Source organism: Notechis scutatus, chromosome 7, assembly GCF_049901735.1.
Source record: "Notechis scutatus isolate UNSWTSFEM ecotype Mainland chromosome 7, rNotScu1.2, whole genome shotgun sequence".
NCBI lineage: Eukaryota > Metazoa > Chordata > Lepidosauria > Squamata > Elapidae > Notechis > Notechis scutatus.
Window position 1 is genome coordinate 11,218,795 of NC_142015.1, and position 21,447 is coordinate 11,240,241.

At 38.4% G+C, this 21,447-nt stretch overlaps 1 protein-coding gene across 1 annotated transcript; it reads left to right on the top strand.

Annotated features, from left to right (window-relative positions):
• The first annotated feature begins 315 nt into the window (after positions 1-315).
• On the top strand, positions 316-21,162 carry GOT1L1 (glutamic-oxaloacetic transaminase 1 like 1). Its single transcript, XM_026671299.1, has 9 exons — positions 316-427; positions 5,579-5,763; positions 6,463-6,586; positions 7,264-7,376; positions 8,622-8,714; positions 11,767-11,917; positions 14,439-14,604; positions 18,786-18,928; positions 20,945-21,162. The coding sequence occupies exons 1-9, from the start codon at positions 316-318 to the stop codon at positions 21,160-21,162; spliced, it is 1,305 nt and encodes a 434-aa protein (XP_026527084.1).
• Positions 21,163-21,447: the final 285 nt, after the last annotated feature.

A 21,447-nucleotide genomic window follows, 5' to 3' on the forward strand; every position in this document is an offset into this window, starting at 1 on the left:
TTGAACACAATTTGTGAACAAGGCCTAAATCTAAAGCTAGTGCAGTGATATATGTGGAATTAGGATTGCTAGCTTTGCCAGTCAACCTTTTGGTACAGATGAACAAGTATATGTTCATTTTTGCAGGATAGCATGACTGATAACCATCTGATGCATTATCTTTTACTTAGTTCAGAATGTTGAAGGGCAAATATATTTGGTTTCCCAGGAAACAGTTACCTTGGGAACTCTGCAAGCTGTACTAGAAATTGGTAGACCAGTTTTTCAACAGAACAATTGTCTGAAAAACCACCTTAGTCTTAGCTAAACTGTGCGATGACAACTCTTTCTGTCTTCTTGGATGTTCCCTTGGCCACGGCAGTAGATTTTCCCTTAGATGTCTACAGGGAAGATCCCTCACCCCAAAAAGTGTGCCTTGGACATGCAGGTAAACCAGTTCTTGCTCAGATACGAATAACCCTGTTTGTATTGCATTCCAATTTGAAAGAAATCTCTATTGACAAACATGTATATGCTGCCCTATTAGATACCACAGTAACTAAGGTTTGTGGTTTAGTATACTGTCCAAAACTGAAGCAGCCTTATTTTGATTCTCTGGTGATTGGGAGAACAGAAGATCATAATTCTGCCTTAGGCACAAAGCCAGCTGAGTGGCTTTGGAACGGTCCCTTTCTCTCAGTCCTAGGAAGAAGAAGGCAAGGGCAAACTACTTTCAAAAGTCGAGGTAATTGCCAAGGCTCAACATTGACTCACACATACTAGGATTTATAATCCACAACAAACTTTGGTGATAGGATTGAGTTTCGAGAAACCACATGGTAGACATTTCTTCAAAGCGCCTGAGAGCAGGATGTAATGGGTGAGAAATTATTAGAAGATCTTTAAGAGATCCAACCTAGAATTAAGGAGAAATTTCCTGATTGTGAGAACAATTAATCAGGAGTAGCTTGCCTAAAGAAGTTGTGGTTGCTCTGTTACTGGAGGTTTTCAAGAGATTGGATGACCCCTTTGTCCTGCTCGAGCCCAGGGTTGGACCAGAAGACCTCCAAGTTTTCCAACCCTGTTATTTTATGTCCTATTTCAGATTTTTATCTCTAAACAGTACAGTCCCCTACAAATTGGAGTGTTTCCCTGGGAAATCTTGTGAGAACGGCAGTCTTTCAGAATCACAATGAGTATCTGATGAATGTTTAGTCTTTAGGATAGAATAGGTATGAAGATATGATGACAATGTTGTGCTGTAGTCCAGTGGTGGGATTCATATTTTTTTACTACCGGTTCTGTGGGTGTAGCTTGGTGGGCATGGCAGGGGAAGGATATTGTAAAATCTCCAGTCAGAGGTAGGATTGGCCAGTTCTCTGAACTACTCAAAAATTCCGCTACCAGTTCTCCAGAACTGGTCAGAACCTGCTGAATACCACCTCTGCTGCATACAACATTAAATGCAATGAAGAAAATAATATAAAACCAACACAGAAAGCCGCAGAGTACAATGAAAAATATGAAGTACTAACAGAAATAGCAAAATGAGAGTTTCAGCTGGTAAAGACTATAACCTAGATATGAGATAGATGTCTGTAGGAAGGTCATTCAATGGCAAAGGCCCATTTTGTGATCACATGAGATTAGTATTTTTTTATTTTGAATATTATGGTCAATATCTACATTAAAATAAAGCATGTCTCCATGAAAAGGGAACTAGTGTTAAAATTCGGGGTCTAATTAACCAGGAAAGAATCTTTATCCTATGCTGTGTAGCTACAGATTGTCTTCGCTTAGTGTCCGTTCAATGTTACAGCAGTCTTTATGATCCAGATTCAAAGTTCCAACTGCCATCTCCCCCATATGGTCACATGATTGCATTGTAAGTGCTTGGCAACTAGTCTGAACTTACAGCCTTTTGCAGCATCCTGTGACTGCATGACCACAATGTAAATTATTTTTGCTGGAGCAGCCCGCAAGCTCTTCCCTTTCACTAGGATTGCCCCTGGTGAAAGGGCCAGTGGCACGGCCAAACTCTCTCCTCCCCTCATCCCATCCTGGGCATGGAGGGAGGGAGGGAGAAAGACAGGGAAGAAGGAAGGAAGGAGATGGGAATGAGAAGGAGGGAGGCAGGGAAGAAAGGAGGGGAGTGAGAGAGGGAAGAAGGAAGGAAGGAAGGAAGGAAGGAAGGAAGGAAGGAAGGAAGGAAGGAAGGAAGGAAGGAAAGGAAAGAAGGAGGGAGATTGGAATGAGAGAGAGGGAGGCAGGGAAAGAGGGAGGGAAGAAGGATTAGGAATGAGAGGGAGGGAGGGTCTGAGGGAAGTCCTGCCTTAGCACTTGTCCACCAGCAGCCCCGCTGCCCTTTTACCATCCCCTTCCCCCCTCTTCCTGGCAATCTCCCATCCTATCACTGAGGATACTTTGGTTGCAAAGCTGAGTCTCCTCACACGGAGAGGGAGTAGATCTCCTTCTGACCTATGCACCTTGACCTCCTGCACCCTCCATGAGCAGCCTGGCCAAGGGGAGAGAGCACAGCAGCAGCAGCCTTGAGGATGAGGTAAACACACCCAGGCACCCCCTCAGGGAAGCACCAAATTGTCCTGATGTCGAGTTAGCAGGTGCAACCTAGTCACGGCCACTTGACTACTGGCCCTTTGAGGGCAACCATAATGCTGATGCAGCCTCAATGAAATTGAGCTTGACACCCCTGTACGACCAAAAGAAAGGGGAGACAACCAGGAGAAAATTCTAGAAGAGAGAATAAAACAATATCTGGAAAAAGCTGAATTACCTAAAGTACCTGAAACAGTGAAAATCATGTTAAATAAATGAATATCAATGATGGAATTAACAGTAGCGATAAAGAACCAAAAGAATAATAAAACACCAAGACCTGATGGGCTACTGGCAGAACTTTATAAATATTTACAAGATACTTTAGGCCCACCAATGTTGGAAGTATGTATAACAAAGTATTGTTAGAAGCAAAGGTATCAAATTCGTGGATGGAAGCAAATATTACACAAATTCCAAAAGAAGATTCAGATTTAATGCAGATAAAAAACTATAGATTATATCTTTATTGAATGCTGATTATAAAATATTTGCTTCCATAATATCAGAGACTAAAAAGATTTTTGAATGAATTTATACATTCAGACCAGAATGGATTTTTTTACTTAAGAGACAGATTAAAAATAATATGAGAATGATCTTAAACACACTGGAGTACTATGAAGCACATCATGGAAAACAAATGATGTTAATTTTCTTAGATGCGCAGAAAGCATTTCATAACGTAAATTGGTAATTTATGTTGTTACAACTAAAATTTATGGACTTTGGTGAGAGATTCATCAATATGGTTAAGACAATATATCATAAACAAACAGTACAGGTGATGGTAAATGGAGATAAAACAGAGAACTTTATTATAAAAAAAGGCACAAGACAAGGATGTCCACTATCCCCTCTACTGTTCATATTGACACTGGAATTGTTAAATAGAAATATTAAACAAGACAAAGAAATTAAAGATATGGAAATAAACAAGGAAAAATATAAGCTACAGGAATTCGTAGATTATTTGGTTTTCATTCTGGAAGATCCACAAGAAACTGGACCCAAATTAACAAAAAAAAAAAAAAAATAGAATATGGCAAGTTGCATGATTGAAAATAAAAAAAATAACATTTTAGTTAAAATTTACAGATACACAGAAAAAAGAATTAATGAAAAGGATAGATATTTAGATAGTCAAGAAAGTTAAATACCTAGGAATCCAACTAACAGCAAGATATGCAACCATTAAAGAAGATAATTACTATAAACTAACTCAACAAATTAAAGCAGACTTGGAGAAGTGGAAAACCTTGCTATTGTCTTTGACAGGAATAATAGCTACTGAATAATAGCAGGAATATTTTACCGAGACTATTATATCTATTTCAAACAATACCGATAAAGCTGGAAAAATATTTTGAAAAATTAAATAAAACAATATTAAGATTTATTTGGCAAGGGGAAAAAAGCAAAAAAAAGTTTGAAAATGTTGCAAGATGCTAAAAACAGAGCGGGCTTTGGGCTGCCAGATTGGGAGTTGTATTACCAGGCCTCGGTACTTATGTGGGTGAAAGAATAGATTGATCTGAGACACAAAAGACTATTGACTTTGGAAGGACATCTATTACTTCAATTGGGCTGGCATGCCTTTTTATGGGATGCAAAAAATAAGTTATATAGTTATTTCCAAAGGCATTACATTAGAAGTACTGTACATTATTATCAGTATGGGAAAAATTAAAGAACAACACTACTTTGTCTGGCTCTCCACAATGGAGGCACTGATTCACCCAAATGTAATTAATATGGAAAATATTACCAGATATGAAGATATTTTGAATGAAAAGGGCAAATATAAAACTAAGCAAGAACTGAGTAGCCAAGGGATTGACATAGCATCATGGCCACAAGTGCAGATACAATCTTGATATGAGAAGGATGCTAAAATGTATGGTTTTTATAAAGAATTAATAGAATTATATCAAATACTAACAGGGACAGATGAAAAGCTAATAAAGAAAATATATAGCTATTAAGTATCAAGATGGAAGGTGAGCAAGTCAAGGAGACAATGATAATATTTGCTAAAATGTTTGGTTATACAATAGAATTAGATAAGTGGCAGAAACTGTGGGATAGAAATTATAAATTAACGATATCAACTGCATATAAAGAAAATATTTATAAAATGTTTTATAGATGGCATTTTCCACCCTCGAGGTTGGCAAACATGTTTAACGATATGTCTGCTAAATGTTGGAAATGCCATCAGATACCTGGTTCATATCATATGTGGTGGACATGCCCAAAAGCAAAAACATATTGGACAAAAATACATACATGGTTGGAAAAATTGATAAAGCAACATCTTGATTTAAAACCAGAAATATTTTTGTTGGGCATGTTACCAAACAAGTATAACAAAGGGAATACATATTTGATTTTACATGTATTGACTGCAGCCAGAATTGTATTTGCACAATAATGGAAAAGTGAAGAGATCCCTACAGATGAAAATGTGATTAAAAATATTAGAATATGCAGAAATGGATAGATTAATACTTAATTAAGGAAAAGGAAGAAACTGAATACATTTTGACTTGGGACTTATTTTATCAATACTTAGCTGATAAAAGCAGAAGTTAGAAACATGGAACTATAAGAAAAGGAAGAATGAAAAAAGGGAGGCTTGTTAAAATGGATAAGCAAACATCAATATTATTATTATGATCATTATGATAGAATGATTATCAGTGTAATGAATATCATTGTAAACACTGATGGTTATTTCCTAAAACTATTTAACTCAGACAAAACACTGTTTAACCAATAATGGAATTTTTATGTGTTATAAAATAAAAAAACTTTATGCAAAAAAGAAGAAGAAATTGAGCTTAACACCACTGCTCTATGGAATTCAAAAGGCTCAGGCAGTGATCCTTAGAATGAAAATAACAGCACTTTGGCTGCCACTGTTTTCATTCCTGAAGCTTTGGGTAGTTACGACTTAGGCCAGCTCTGTTGCTTTTCCCAGGATGCTACACTGATAATGCTGATGAGATCTGGATCCCACCAGTTGTGCAAAAGATTCTGTTGCAAATCCCTCAAGATCCCACCTTGGATCATGAATACATCGGAGAACTGGGCATCGTGGAGTTCACCAAAACAGCCATGGAACTGGTGATTGGCAAGAACAATCAGGCTTTCTTAGACAACAGGGTATGGGGTTATTTATACAAGTATGACCATATGCCTAAGAGACGCAGATATGAAAGGAACGAATAGTTATTTTTCCTTATTAGTTACATTCAAAAGCTTGTATGGAGTCCCTGTTGGAAATGGTGCTGTAGCACCTTTTTCTTTTCAATTATGACAGCTTATTTTGTTTCCATGGCATGGGAGGAATAAATCTTTAAGGCCAATAGCAGCTTGGGAATAATCATGAAAAAATCAAACAGCTGTCTGTCCTGCACTGTTGGTCTTGTCAAAGAAAACTATGATTTGGCCCAAACGTGAGGACCCTTCCTCCAATGAAAGGAAGAAGAGATGCTTCAATCTTGCAGAGGACCTATAAGCTGACAAGCAGTCATCAACACTAATCCAATGCCTGTTGGTCCAGAATCAATTTTTAGGTTGCCTATTGAAATAGGGTAGCTAAATTCATCTTTTGCCTTTCATACTTTCTGCCTGCATTTTGGTTCTAAGCAGTGATTTATTTAACCATGACTTATTAAAGAAACCATCATTAGTTGAGTTTGCATAATATGCTTTCTGGGGAATTTCAGGACATAAAATCCATACATTTTAAAATTGTTGAAGTTGAGAAACACTGGCTATGAAAATTAATCTTTTGAAATGTTGAGCTAACAATTCTATATGATCAGTTAATAAAAACATTTCTTGCTTTTTTCTAAACAGGCAGGTGGTGTTCACACAATAGGTGGGACAGGTGCTGTGTGGATTGGAGCTGAATTTTTGCACCGTTGGTACCGAACCAACCATTCAACTCCAGCAATTATCTATATTGCTGAACCACAACTGGGTAGCTAATATATTTTTTCGTCCTTATGTTTTGGCCTAGTCCTACAATTAAATCTTAAAGTCATTAGAAATATTGCTGGGAAGGAAAATCAGGCAGGACAAGAACAAATCAAGAGGTTGGGAGGTTATGTGGTTACCTTCATGTCCCATCTAGGGCTCAGAATATAGCAGAAACAACTTTAAGCATCTGATTAATGATGTATCTGTGTAGATCTACATATGAATGAGACTTGGGTTTATCAGGAGGGCTTCAAAGTAACAATAAAATCTTCCTGTAGTGAATGTAGCAATTAAATCATGCATGCACTGGTTTAGTGTGTTAGAACATTGGGAGATCGAGAACACACCTGTCACCTGTCCCCAGCCTGGGAAACCGAACCAAGCCATTTCCAATTTCATGAACAACAACAATAACAAAGCTACTATCCCCCCTTGATTCATTTAGCGAAATGTTTTCATGTTTCCTATGAAGTACCGGTAGATCTCAATAGACTTAAATTGAGCTACCTGATAACTTTTAATTAAATATTGGATTTTAGACCTTCTGAAGATAAAACATACACTCAATCACTGAGTTATGAGTCACATCTCATAATTTATTATGAATGCGTTGTTCTGTCCAAATTAAAAATAATAATGTGACACAAAATGGTCTAAAAGGTGTCCCTATTTTTTCAGGCACTCTTGGTTGCATATTCCAAGTTGCTGGCTTTGCAGATATTTGTTCTTACCGTTACTGGGATCCCATCAAGCTGTCAGTTGACATAGACATGTTTGTGGCAGAACTGCAGGTACTAGAAAGCAACAATTTCTATCCTTGCTTAGAGCAACATTCCTATAGCCATCTGGTGTGGTGGTTAGAGCATTGGGCTAAAAGAAAATGTGTCATATAAAAAGAATCATACCTTAAGTTGCTCATACCTTCTTATGTTAAGAAGATATATTGCTCACAAGAATCTAGTCATTTAGCACTAAATTGTCAGTAGATGGAGTCAACTGAAGACAGGTTGGATTTAGACTATTTGTGGGAACATAATGACTCTAGGCCCGTGATGGCGAACCTATGTGTGCCAGAAGTGACACAAAGAGCCCTCTCTATGGGCACATGCGCTGTTGCCAGCTGCTCTTCTGGTTTCCAGCACGTGCATGCATGCTGGCCAGCTGGCCTTTGCAGGTGCCAGAGCACTGGAAACTCAAAGATCATCTGGCAAGTGTGCATGCGTGCACTGGCCAGCTGATCTTTGAGTTTCTGGTGCTTTGGTGCATGCATGCGCACTGCCAGCTGGTCCAGTTTCCCGCGCTCTGGCATGCACGTTCCAGTTTGGGCACTTGGTGCCGAAAAGATTTGCCCTCACTGCTCTAGGCTGATGGCCCGCTTAATTCAGCCCCCAGGCTCTGACTGCTCTTTTCCTACAAATGTAGGACAATCAGTTGCAGATCCTTGTATACCTCTGAAACTGAATGGCTATCTATCAGATCCCTCTCACTTCAGCCACATTAGGTTTAGATGTTACTTCCTCTATGAAAAAATAATGCATGGTACTGATTAATTGATTATTAATCCTCTACAAAAAAAGAGAAAACAATGACTTTCAGAGCATAGTTGTGGTTCTAAGAATGTGGGAATTTGACCTATATCACATTAAATTATTATGTCAATTTTGCCACTTCAGCTAATAAGAGCTAAAAAAGATTAACAAATTCTCCATTACATACTATCTTCCAACACTTTAACAGGATATGCATGAATATGAACTTAGGAGACTTTTCAGGAGAAAAAATGAATATGTCCCCTATCATGGATCTATAATTTTGCCCCATGCTCTTATGCATCATGGAGGCAAATACTTGTGTATACTGTTTCTAGCATCTTAGAATCAACTGTACTGTTTCCAAAACTGCTAGCAATTATGCTAAATAAACCATTGGTAGATCTCTCTCTTTTTGCCTCCACTTGTGTCTTTTAAGCCTTCAGCTCTACTTCCAAAGTCCTTGCCCACCAAAAGTGATAGCTTTTGCATTGAATGTTCTTGCAGAATGCCCCAGAAGGCTCCATTATATTTCTGCATGCTCCTGAAGAAATTGGCTTGAAGCCCTCTGAATGGAGAAGAGTTGCATCAATGATGAAGGCAAGTGAAGGAGAAGCGTGACTAGACAGGTCACAATATGTAGAGAGACCCTCTATATGATATCTTGCAAAAGTGATGCATCTGTCTGTTGACACCATGCCTGTGTGGCATTAGAACCCTGCTCTTGACCCACAGTGAGTTAGCTTAGGCTGAACTGCAAGACCCGTGAAGTTTAAGAACCCTTCCAATTTAATTCAATCTTACACATTCTGAAACTAAAAGGTTTGTGGCATGGCAACAGTGATGATTATTTTCCATGGCTGGCATTCAAATTATAATTGAATGATTTCTATAGAAAATATGAATGCACTGAACCTGAATCAAAACAATAGATACTACAGTCATCCACTTAGGACCACAATGGAGCCTGCCCATTAGGATCATAAGTCATGTAAAATAATGAACACAGAAGTCATAAAGAGAACTCTGTGGCCATTAAGCGATCATCATATGCATTAAGTTAACCCATAGTTTGCTATGGGGCAATAATTTGCCAAAAGCCAGAAGGAAAGATTAGTTTTCAGCACAAATATTATAAATCATGATTACATGACCACAGGATGCTGTAAATGGCCATAAATACAGGCTAATTACTGAGTGCCCAAAATGCAGTCCACCTGGGTGGGTAGCAATAAGAACTTCAGAATTGGGTCGTTACTTTTTGGGCAGTTCATCATAATTTCAAATGATCTCTAAGCAATGGCTCATAAGTTGAAGACTACCTGTATGCAAAACATATTTCTCTCATTTCCGATGATTGAGATATCATAGAACAAAGTGACTAGGTTTATTTTCCTTTGAATGGAGTCAGAGAGAACAGTTAAGTCTGCGTCAAATCTCGGACATTATTCATGCATTGTTTTTAGACAATGCACATACAAAATTATTAGCCTGCAAGACTTATTTTATTTATTTATTTTTATTTATTTGATTTGCCAATTGTTTACAAGATAATAAGTATAAGTGTATACATAGATGTGAATACATGAAATGGGTACATATAAGAAAAATAAAAGAAGAATAAGAGAAACAATAGGACAGGGACGGTAGGCACGTTGGTGCGCTTTATGCACGCCCCTACAGACCTCTTAGGAAAGGGGTGAGGTCAATAGTAGACAGTCTAAGGTTAAAGTTTTTGGGGTTTGGGGAAGAAACTACAGAGTCGGGTAGAGTACTCCAGACATTGACCACTCTATTGCTGAAGTCATATTTCCTGCAATCAAGTTTGGTGCGGTTAACATTGAGTTTGTATCTATTGTGTGCTCTTGTGTTGTTATGGTTGAAGCTGAAGTATTCATTGACAGGTAGGACATTGCAATGTATGATTTTATATACCATGCTTAAATCAGACCAAGACGGCGTAATTCAAGGTTTTCTAGTTCTAGAATTTCAAGTTTGGTGGCATAAGGTATTCTACAGCGAGTGGAGGAGTGGAGAACTCTTCTTGTGAAATATTTCTGGACTTTCTCAATTGTGCTAATATCAGATACGTAGTGTGGGTTCCAGACTGATGAACTGTATTCGAGTATTGGTCTAGCAAATGTTTTGTATGCTCTGGTTAGTAATGTGATATTACCAGAGAAAAAGCTACGTAGGATTAGGTTAACAACTCTTAATGCCTTTTTGGCTATGTAGTTGCAGTGGGCTCTAGCACTTAGATCATTAGAGGTGAGTATTCCAAGGTCCTTTACAGAGCTTGGGTCATCAACAAGATCTTGACTATTCAGCTTGTATTTTATTTTCTGATTTTTTTGCCAATATGTAAAACAGAGCATTTATTTGTTGAGATTTGAAGTTGCCATTTGTTTGACCATTCTGATACATAGTCGAGATCTTTTTGTAGGGTAGCAGTATTGTCTATGGTATTGAACAGCTTTACATCATCAGCGAAAAGAAGCTAATTGCTCTTAATATGATCGCAGAGGTCATTTATGTAGAGTATGAAGAGAGTTGGTCCTAGAACACTGCCTTGGGGGACACCACTATTGACAGGTACAGAGTTTGATAGGACGCTCCCAATTTTGACCATTTGTTGTCTGTTTGCCAGGAATGCTTCTATCCAGTTATTCAGTTGTCCAGAGATACCATAGGTTTTTATTTTTAGGAGTAGTTTGTCGTGTACCACTGAATCAAAGGCTTTACAGAAGTCTATGTAGATTGCGTCTATTGCTTTGCCCTGGTCGAGTTGTGTCGTCCATATGTTTTTGCAGTGTAAGAGTTGCAGATTACAGGATAGTTTTTTCTGAAACCAAATTGTTTATTGGAGAGTAGGTTGTTTGTCTCTAAGTGGAGAATGATGGATTGGTTAATAATTGATTCCATGACTTTACAGGTGACGCAGCATAAGGAGATTGGTCTGTAATTTTCAACTAGGCTTGGGTCTCCCTTTTTGAAGATGGGGATGACTGTGGCTTGTGACCATAGGTTAGGCAAGGAGCTGGTCCTGAAAGATTTTTCAAAGATTATGCTTAGAGGTTTGGCTATGGCAGTGGATAGCTTTTTTAAGAAATAGGCACATATTCCATCCGGTCCAATAGATAGAGATGGTTTTAGATTGCGTAGTGCTTTTTCAACATTGTCTTCTGTAAAATCGATATGTATTAGATCATTGTTGTTATCTGTGGTACGGCTGGGAAATACTGGGCATGATCCATTGCTGTTTACAAATACTGAGCCGAAGAATGTGTTAAAGAGGTTGGCTTTAATGGTGTCGTCGTTGCAGTCTTTACCATCAGGTCCTATCAAGGGTGGGATGGACCTTGAGTCTTGACTTGATATACAGTACATAACTGGGGACTATCAAAGTGAATGTTAGATGTACCTTTTTTCCTTTGTCAGCCCACATCATTTCTGTACTTGATATAAACCTAAGGCTATAATATCTGCTGTCTTGCTTGCAGAAGTTCCACAGTCTCAGTGAAGAGGAATTTCTAAGCCAACATAAGGCAGCATTGAGGCCAAATTGTACTATTACATTTATTCTCCATAACAAATGAACTATATAGGATGACATCTGCTGTCTTTCCCTTCTTCTTTTCCATTGTTTTCCCAGAGAAGACAACTTTTTCCCTTTTTTGATGTCGCAGCTCAAGGATTGGCTTCGGGAGACCTGGACAGAGATGCCTGGGCAGTACGTCTCTTTGTAAACAAAGGTTTTGAGCTGTTCTGTGCTCAGTCTTTTTCTAAAACCTTTGGCTTATATGGTAAGTCTTTGCATTCTCAACCATCTTCGTCACATGTCTGGGAACTGGGACCAAGTAAACTTCATTTATGAATCCCTGCACAAATTGGGTACATGTACCTTAAAACCTGGTTTTGCAGTTGGCTTTGGGGCAATATGTAAATAATGCTTCTACATTGTAAACCACACAGAGAATGCGATAAAGCACTTTGAGGTGGTATATAAGCCTAAATGCTATTGCTATAGCACATGCACCGACTATCTTTTCTTGACTACATGACTACTGTTTCTTTTCATTAGGAGACTCCTAATTTTGGTTCTAGAAATGGTATATACCCATAAAACAGCCAGTCATAATTTGTGTACTCTTGTTTGAAGTAGTAACCATCTGCAAATCCATCATTATGTACCTTGGTGCATTGGTATTTGCAACCGGGATAAGAAGATTGTTTTCTCAGTGGCTAACATGTTTACCAGGCAAACATTTGGATTGCATTTCCTAATTTTCATCAAAATTACCTGCAAACCCATTTCTGTATTTTCTGTAAATTGTCTACACCATTTTCTGCATGATTAAATATATTTGTCATTATCATCCACTGTAATCAGTATTTGTACAATCTCAAAGGTTCACTTTCACAGATACTGATAGACCTCAAAATTACTACCTGACTAAAATAGTTCTCCAAAATTTCAAGAAAAGTCCAGAATTTAAGTTTTCATCATCTGCTCTCTTCATTTAAGGAAATATAAAGATTGAATTTGAGGGCATGAAGATTGAAACCAGAGGTCTGCTGACAAGATATGATCTTTTCTGTCAAAATAACAATGGAAATAATTGAACACCAATACATAATTAATCTAAGTGCAGATGCATTCTAGTTCTTAAAATACATGGTCTCTGAAAAGATATCAAACTGTATGTATGTCCAAACACTAGAGGTCTCTGAATACAAGAAAAACGAAATTATGTTCTTGAATTTTCAGGACTGAAATGGTAACCTTAGAGTTTATCTATTCCTTTTTTGACAATAATCCCAGACTTCTCTTTACTACATTGATCTAGAATGGCTCAGTGTCTAGATTATTTATGGTTTAGAAAGTTTTATCCAAAGATAAAAACAAGACAAAGACTGTGAGCTATGAATGCCATTCTAATGTGTCATAAATTGGGCTCTGCAAAATTGCTTTGTTACTTAATAGATTTGGAAAGCTTGTGGGTATGTCACAAACTCAAGTGTCGATGGGCCAGTTCTTAGACAAGAAATTATTCATTTTTTAAAATAGGACCTGTGCATCACTCCTACTACCAGTCTGGGTATAGTGTGACTTGAGCATATCCGAAGAAAGCATTGTTTCCATTTGAACTGACGTCTTTTTGGACATTGCCCAATCCTCACATCACTATATCAATTTTCCCCTCAGTGGGCAGCATAGCAAATGAAAAGGGCTGAACAATAATAAAGCCTTCATTATTCCCATTAAACAATTTTTATCTTTCAAGCTATTTGGCTCAATTCCTCAATGTGACAGGAAAACAGAGAAGTTGTCCGTCATAAAAAGAATGAGTCCTAAGCAAAGACGCTGAATTAGGAAGGGAGCTGTACAGCAAAAGAATCCAACAAAGACTTAGATATAAAGAGAGATAGCCCCAGCAAAGCCAGGCAGCAATTAGATAATTTGAAGCTGTTTTTGTTGTCACATAATTTCCTAGAGATCAGGAAATCCCTGATTTGGAGCACATATTCTTGCTCCTGTCTCTTAAACGGGTTCTACTTCTGTTGTGTTAAGGATAAAAATGCATGCCTATCAAAAAGCATTGCAGGAAAGGAGGAACATAGAACATAGAATAATAGAGTTGGAAGGGACCTTAGAGGTCTTCTAGTCCAACTCCCTGCTTGAGCAGGAAGACCCTATACCATTTCAGTCAAATGGTTGTCCAGTCTCTTTTTGAAAGCCCACAACCTCTGGAGACGGCCTTACAACTAGAAGTTCACCTGTCATCTCTAGTACCAGTAGATCTCATGAAATCACCTTTGTAGATATTGATTTGTCCTGCCAATGTCTGATGGATTGAATGCCAGATAGGCTAGACCACTTTCAGGCTTGAAATTAGACAGATCCTAGACCAATTCAAAAATCTTCCTTGAACATCAGTTCACATTTCTGGCAAGAGTAATCCAATTCTGCTTCTCCTGGCATTTGTGAGGTGCGGAAGAAAGAAGAAAAAACAGTCCACTCATATTTCCTTCTGATCTGGATTCTGTTTCTGATTGGGACAATATATTATCCTCAAGGAAAAGTAGACTCCTCTCCAAGACCTCATCCCTAAAATAAAGTTCTCTTCTTATAAGTAATTGGTGAAGTCTACAGAGAGTGAATCAGAATAAGTTTCTGTATTTGATGGAATGACAAGAACCCTAATATTAAGAGGTTTGGGGGGAGGAAGGAATATTTAGAAACAGCTAGTTTCAAAGAAATACTGACTCAATTACAATACACTAAGTACTGCAGTGTTGTGTCTCCTTGACTATATCATGCAGATGAACGAGTGGGGAACCTCATTGTGGTGACAACAGACAATCAAACTCTGATCCGAATCCACTCACAGATAGCTCGGCTAATAACCGTGACATGGTTTGGCCCCACCAGCTTAGGGGCACGAGTGATTACAATGGTACTGAACAGCCATGCTCATTTCTATGAATGGTAAGAAGGAAGGCAAGTAACCAAATAGTCTGAATTTATATTAGCCACGAGATCATCTCTCTATATTACCATCTTGGGACTGTTATGATCCATCTATTATAGTAAAGTATCCAAGAATATACTTTAAGTTATACACTATTAGCTTGGTATGAGGGAAGACAAATAAAAAAGCCAATAAAGTCATTCTTCAGATGGAGGTTCTGTCATCTTTAGTGTCCTCATTTAAATAAAAGAAGAGCAAGGATTCTGGAAAACACCTGGTGAACTAGTACAGAAGTGTTAGAATAAGTCATTAGGATTGTCTTCTGGTTCCAGACAATTTAGTTTTCCCAGCTGAGTGGTTTTTAATTCAATTCTCATAATTTCCAGGAATTCTATCCTGAAATTTCTAACTGATGAGTAGAATGAAGCTTGAGTTTTTTGTTTTTTTGTTTTGTTTTGAAGTAGAGGAGACAACATAGTTACCTTGAATGGTGCTTATTAGTACAGCATGGCTCTCTGGCTATTGATGTATTTGGAAGTGGTTAGAAATGATTTGTTTGTACCACTTTTAACCAATTATTTCTTCAATGTCTTTTTACAGTGCATATTCTAGGAAGTTCTAAACTGCAGGACTGATGGTCATCTTTCTATGCACACTTTAAAAGTACATAGTTACCGTTCCCAATGTAGTGCCCATTTGAATTATTGGACTACAGCTTCTAAAATTCCTGGCCAGTAATATCACTAATGAAGGCATATATATATATATATATATATATGTTTTCTTAAGTTTTCATGGTACTTACATGTATGGTGTTCGGCTTGGTTGGGTATTTTCCACGTCATTGTAGTTGTTCTTTTAAAGTTGTAGCACGTTTCAGCAGAATCTCATCTGCCATCATCAGGCTTCTGTATTGTGTCCGTCTGTGAGTCAGACTTTTACAGTGGTTTCAGATTTGAATTTGGGGCAGCCTATTGCTGTGCCAGAATGGTTTTTCTTCATCCTGATTGGTTGGGAGTCTTGGTCTGTGTTTATGGTCTCGGAGTTTGCTGTGTTCTGCTTGATTGGTGTCTCTAATATCTTCTGTCTGTTTTTTGGCTCTTTTTGTATCTTGATTGGCTGGCAGCATTGTGTTGCTTTAATGGAGGCCTTTAGTGCAGCTTGGCTTCCGGGTAAATGGATGCTATCATTAGTTAGGAAGCTGGGTTTCATCTGGGTGCCTGGTTGGGATGTGTTTGAGCTGGAGGTATCAGGGGATCTGTTTGTGCCCAGGTGTTTGCCTGGCTTGTGGTGTGGAGATTTTTGTTTGTGAGTGCAGGCTTCCAAATGATTGACAGCCTGGTGGAATCATCTCTTCTATTCATGCTTTCTGGTCTTTTTCAATCTCTATGGCTTCTCTGATGATTCTGTGATTAGGGTTTTCTATAGTGGCCAGGGTTTTGGTGCCATTGAAGTTGATGCTATGACCTGTGGCTTCCATGTGTTGGACTAGTGAGGAAGTGTGTTCCAGCTTTTTGACTGCATTTTTGTGTTCATCCAGGCGGGTGCTTATTCTTCTATTGGTCTGTCCAATGTATGTGGCCGGGCATGATGCACAGGGGACTTCGTATATGCCTTGGTTTTCCAGGTCAATTTTATCTTTGGGGTTGCTAAGGATGGCTGCTATTTTTCTGTCTGTTTTGAAGGCAGTCCTGATGTGATGTCTGTGTAGTACCTTACTAATTTTGTCTGTAGTACCTCTTATGTAGGGCAGGACAGCTGTTCCATAGGTCTGTTCATCTTCTGGGTCTCTATTATGTTTCAGTGTGTTTTGTGGATCAAGCTGGTGATTTTGCTTTTGTGAAGCCGTTGGCTGTCAGTACTTTAGTCAGGGTGCATAGTTCAGTCTTAATGTGTGTCTTGTCTGCCAGGCGTTTGGTTCTGGTAATTAGTGTTTTAGCCACGGAGTTTATCTGTGCTGGGTGGTGGTGGGATTGGGCGTTGAGGTAGCGGTTGGTGTGGGTTTTCTTCTGGTATATGGTGTGTCCTAGTGTGCCATCTGTTTTTTTGTAGATTAGTACATCTAGGAATGGTAGTTGTTTGTTTGTTTCTGTTTCCATGGTGAACTTGATTTTGGGGTGTGCGCTGTTTAGGTGTGTAAGGAAATTGTTTAGGTTTTCTTGTCCATGGGGCCAAATCACGAATGTGTCATCGATGTATCTTAACCATAGTTTGGGTTTGAGGATGGCATTGGCCAGGGCTCTGGATTCGAATTCTTCCATGAACAGGTTTGCAATGACAGGTGACAGTGGTGATCCCATGGGAGCTCCTTCTATTTGTTTGTATCTTTGTCCTTTGTATATGAAATATGTGTTGGTTAAGCAGTGTTCTGTTAGTTCCATGAGGTGTTTAGCTGGTTGGTATTTATTTTTGATGATTTCAAGGGTCTCTTTTATCGGGACTTGAGTGAATAGTGAAACCACGTCAAAACTTACAAGCAGATCTTCTTGCTCCACGTGTAGATCTTTGATCATTTCAAGAAGTGGTATGAGTTTTTACATGAGAAGCTGCTGTTTCAGCATGGGGCTGTAGCTCTTTTGCTAGGTGTTTAGCTAGGTTTTGTAGTGGTGCTCCTCTGGAGCTGACTATGGGTCTGAGAGGTATGCCTTCTTTGTGTATTTTGGGAGGCCGTATAGTTTGGGGCATCTGGAAGATTTCTCTCTGGGTATGATCGTGTTGGATCTCTTTGCTTATGTGGCTGGTTATAATTTTCTTCTTGGTTAATTTTTCCAGATATGTGGTTGGGTCTGTGTTTATGGGTTTGTATGTGGAGTCTTGGAGTAGGTCTGTCAATTTTGTTTCGTAGTCTTTTCTGTCCATTACTACAGTGGCATTCCACTGTATTATATATATATAATCAAAATAAAATCTGGTTCGGTCACCAGGACCAGAGGTTTACTCTTCCGAGCTTTCAGACTCATGCTGGAGGCCATCTTCAAGATACTTCTCTCTACTGGAATATGTGCTTTGGGCTATTCTGTGAGTCATATTTATGTGGTGCTTTCCTGTTGGTTGATTGGTATGATGATAGCTGGCAGTTGGCTGTTGCTTCTTTGTGCTGCCAATCAACAATCAATAACTATGGCATACAAAACCTTTGCTAGACCAATACTTGAATACAGCTCATCTGTCTGGAATCCACACTGTATACCGGACATTAATACAACTGAGCGAGTCCAGAAGTATTTTACAAGAAGAGTACTACACTCCTCTGCTCACAACAGAATACCCTATATCACCAGGCTTCAAATTTTGGGCTTGGACAATCTTGAACTACACTGCCTATGGTTGGACTTAAGCGTAATACACAAAATTATGTGCTACAATGTCCTACCAGTCAATGACTACTTCAGCTTCAACCGCAACAATACAAGAGCACAGAACAGATACAAACTCAATGTAAACCGCTCCAAACTTGATTGCAGAAAGTATGACTTCAGCAACAGAGTGGTGCACTACCAGAATGGAATGCACTACAGACTTTGTTGTTACATCCTCAAACCCCCACTCCTTTAACCTCAAACTATCCACTATTGACCTCACCCCATTCCTAAGAGGTCTGTAAGGGGCATGCATAAGTGCACCATTGTGCCTCCCGTCCCTGTCCTATTGTCCCCATTTATTCGTACGTATTTCCTGTATTCTAACTCATGTTTATACTTATACCTATTATCTTGTAAGCGATTGACAAATCAAATAAATAAATAAAATAAAATAAATAACAGCCATTAAAATACCAATCAACCAATAGGAAAGCACCACATAAATATGACTCATAGAATAGCCCAATCCAGTAGAAAGAAGTTCCTTGAAGATGGACTCCAGCATGAGTGTGAAAGGAGAATAAATATCTGGTCCTGGTGACCCACTGAGATTTGGTTTTGCAGTTATGTCACTATCCAATATTTACCAAGGATATGGAGGATGTACTTCAGCACATTAGGATGGCATCATGTTGGAGAAAACTAATATGCCAGATCAACCAGTATCATTTTAGAACTGTTGTTTTTGGCAAGAACATACTCTTCCCAGCCTTACTACATTAACTAAATTCTGCAATAAGAGATAAAACTTTTGATTTAATTCAGTTCTAAATAGACATGATCAGTTTGCAAACCATGGGTTTGTTTTGTTTTCCCCCGAACTCTAATCTCCTTAGGAAACAAAGTCTTCAGGCACTAGTAAAGAGGATTATGTTGATTAGGGAAAAGTTGAAAGAGAAGTTGCGGATTCTGGGAACACCAGGTTGCTGGGAGCATCTTACAAGGCAGTCAGGAGTCCGTAGCTTTATTGGATTGAATTGTAAGTATTCAGGAAACAGTTGTTGACAAACTCAGGATAGATCTTCCTAACCACTGACTGACCTCAACTGCTATAAGGCTTCTTTTTTCATTTCTGCATCAGAGTATGTCAAAACTATGGAACTCCTTCATACTAAACTCAATAGTAGTTAGTGGTAAAAGTGTTGCACTTGGGAGACATTTGGGCCATTCCCTATTTCTCAGTCCAAACTATAAATATCTTCCACGGACGTTGAGCTAATCAATGTTGATCCAACCAAACCCTTGAATTCGGTATTGATCATTGATTCAATCCTTGAATTCAAGGACTGATGATAATTGGAATTTTTGTTTTGAACAATTTGATTGGGGGGAAAAATTAGCTATTGTACATTTGCAGCATCCTTTCCAAATTATCACATTGATTTGAAAAGAGATATTGTGCAGTTTCATGCAACTTTCCAGTTTGATTAACAAGATTGATCTGATCTGAAAATTCAATCAAATCAGCTTTGACTTATATTTCTAAACTGAAGCTCTGCATCAAAAATTAATACTTATTTATTTTTTATATAAATTTTATTATTTAAAAAAACCCGCTTTTGGAAACAAATAGGGTTCCACATATTTCCATGTGGTTATGGTGTAATTACTCTCTCAGATAATTAGCTCTACAATAGTTGATTGCATCCAGAGGGTGATGGAGTAAGAGAAATACTACAAAGACCCACTAAGTAAATATATACATTCAGTTTATTCATATTACATTTTGGCTACAAAAATTAGACAACCTTTGGAGGTTTCCATACCTATAGGTTGAACATTGCCATTCAGGGTTTTGCAGCCCAAATCTGGCATGCCTATATTGATCCATGAATGGGCAACCTTTGAATAGCCAGCAATGGATCGAATGCAGAAAGCAAAAGGCACAGAGGGCATATGAATCATGCAAAAGACTGAGTTATGAATGTGGCTGTGGTCTGGATGCTCTCTTCTTTTATTGCTTTAATTGTTATTTTGGAATAAAAATGGAAGCCTTTCTATAAAGTATGTTATACCCAGTGCATATTTTTTATTAGTTTTCTTATGCCCACCCCCCCCAATGTTGGGAATGTCTGGCTGATTTTGGTAGCTGTCTGGAGAGGGCTTAGGATGTGGGCTGAAGAAGTGCCCCCAGATATCAAAATGCCTTCTCCTCCTCCATTAAATAATGGAAGGGATGATTCCTAGATATTCCAAAGGTGCTTTTTTCAAGAGGCAATTGGACTTTCTTGTTTTCCTTTGAAGATGGTTTCACTTCTCACCCAAGAAACTTTTTCAGCTCTGATTGCATGGTGGGGAATGGAAGGATTTATATTCCTTGGAGATAGCTGGTCATTTGCGTTCTTTTAGAGAGTTGTTGAGAACACTTGGAGGCTTATCGTAGGGATAAGATTCAGCAGTCCATCTGTATTTAAAAGACAAAGGCCACTCTTTTGAAGACAGCATTTTGGACAGAGAGGAACACTGGTTTGAAAGAGGGGTCAAAGAGGCCATCTATGTCAAAATTGAACAGCCCTCTCTCAAGAGGGATACAACATCATCTACCTCCAGTCTACCACACAATCCTTTCAGCAGTTCTAAGTAGGCTCCACACACATTTGCACTACTCAGGTAACCCCGAGGACACAGATAAAACTCCAAATGGCTTCAATTACTCTCTAAAAGAATCAAATGACCAGTTGTCTTCAAGTAATATAAATCCTTCCATTTCCCACCATCCAGTCAGACCTGAAGAAGCTTCTTGGATGAGAAGCAAAATGTCTTCAAAAAACCCTGTAAGAAATAGTTGTCTTTTGAAAAAAACACCTTTGGGACAACCATGACTGAATGACTGAGAATCTCCTTAGACAGTTTTCCTAAATGATTGCCAGTCTTCCAGCATAAAATCCACAGCCCTTCATGTGAACCAGCTGCACACATTGTTCCTATTTAAGCTAAAATTTTCTTCTTAGCTGGAGATCCATCAAAGTGAAAAGCATTTCTTTTTCCTTGCCAGCCTCCCAAGTGGAGTTCCTAGAGAAGCATAAACATATCTATCTTCTTGCCAATGGGCAGATCAACATTTGCAGCATTAACTCCAAGAATTTGGGCTACATAGCACAAAGCATCCACGAAGCCATCTTGGTCACCACCCGCCAAAATCCAAGCTATCTCTGCATAACGGCTCACCAAGAATCTGAGAAGAGTTCTGCAGATTTATCAGATTCTCCTTAAATTAAGAGTGTTCTAGTAAAACTGTATTTTAGAAATGCTTGATCTCATCAATGTATGTTTTTTTCTCAAAACTGATCATAATCATGATCTCCAGTTTCTAGATGTTGAGTCTATGTACTCAGTAATCATTAAAATGATCTCTGACATGAATCTTTGTGAGTAGAGTGCTCCTTTGAAAAGACATCAAAATCTACTTTTTCCAGTACATAACTGCTGTTTACTCTTTGTGTGGGAAACTGCTTTCTTCTCAGGCTCATATATTTGGAGTAAATGCTCTCTGATTGT

Bases quoted from the DNA above. Each gene is read 5' to 3' on its own strand.
- GOT1L1 (XM_026671299.1), top strand. From the start codon at position 316: ATGACAACTCTTTCTGTCTTCTTGGATGTTCCCTTGGCCACGGCAGTA. The intron at 428-5,578 runs GTAAACCAGTTC...TGCTTTTCCCAG, and splicing joins AGTGTGCCTTGGACATGCAG to GATGCTACACTGATAATGCT. The intron at 14,605-18,785 runs GTAAGAAGGAAG...TAATCTCCTTAG, and splicing joins CATGCTCATTTCTATGAATG to GAAACAAAGTCTTCAGGCAC.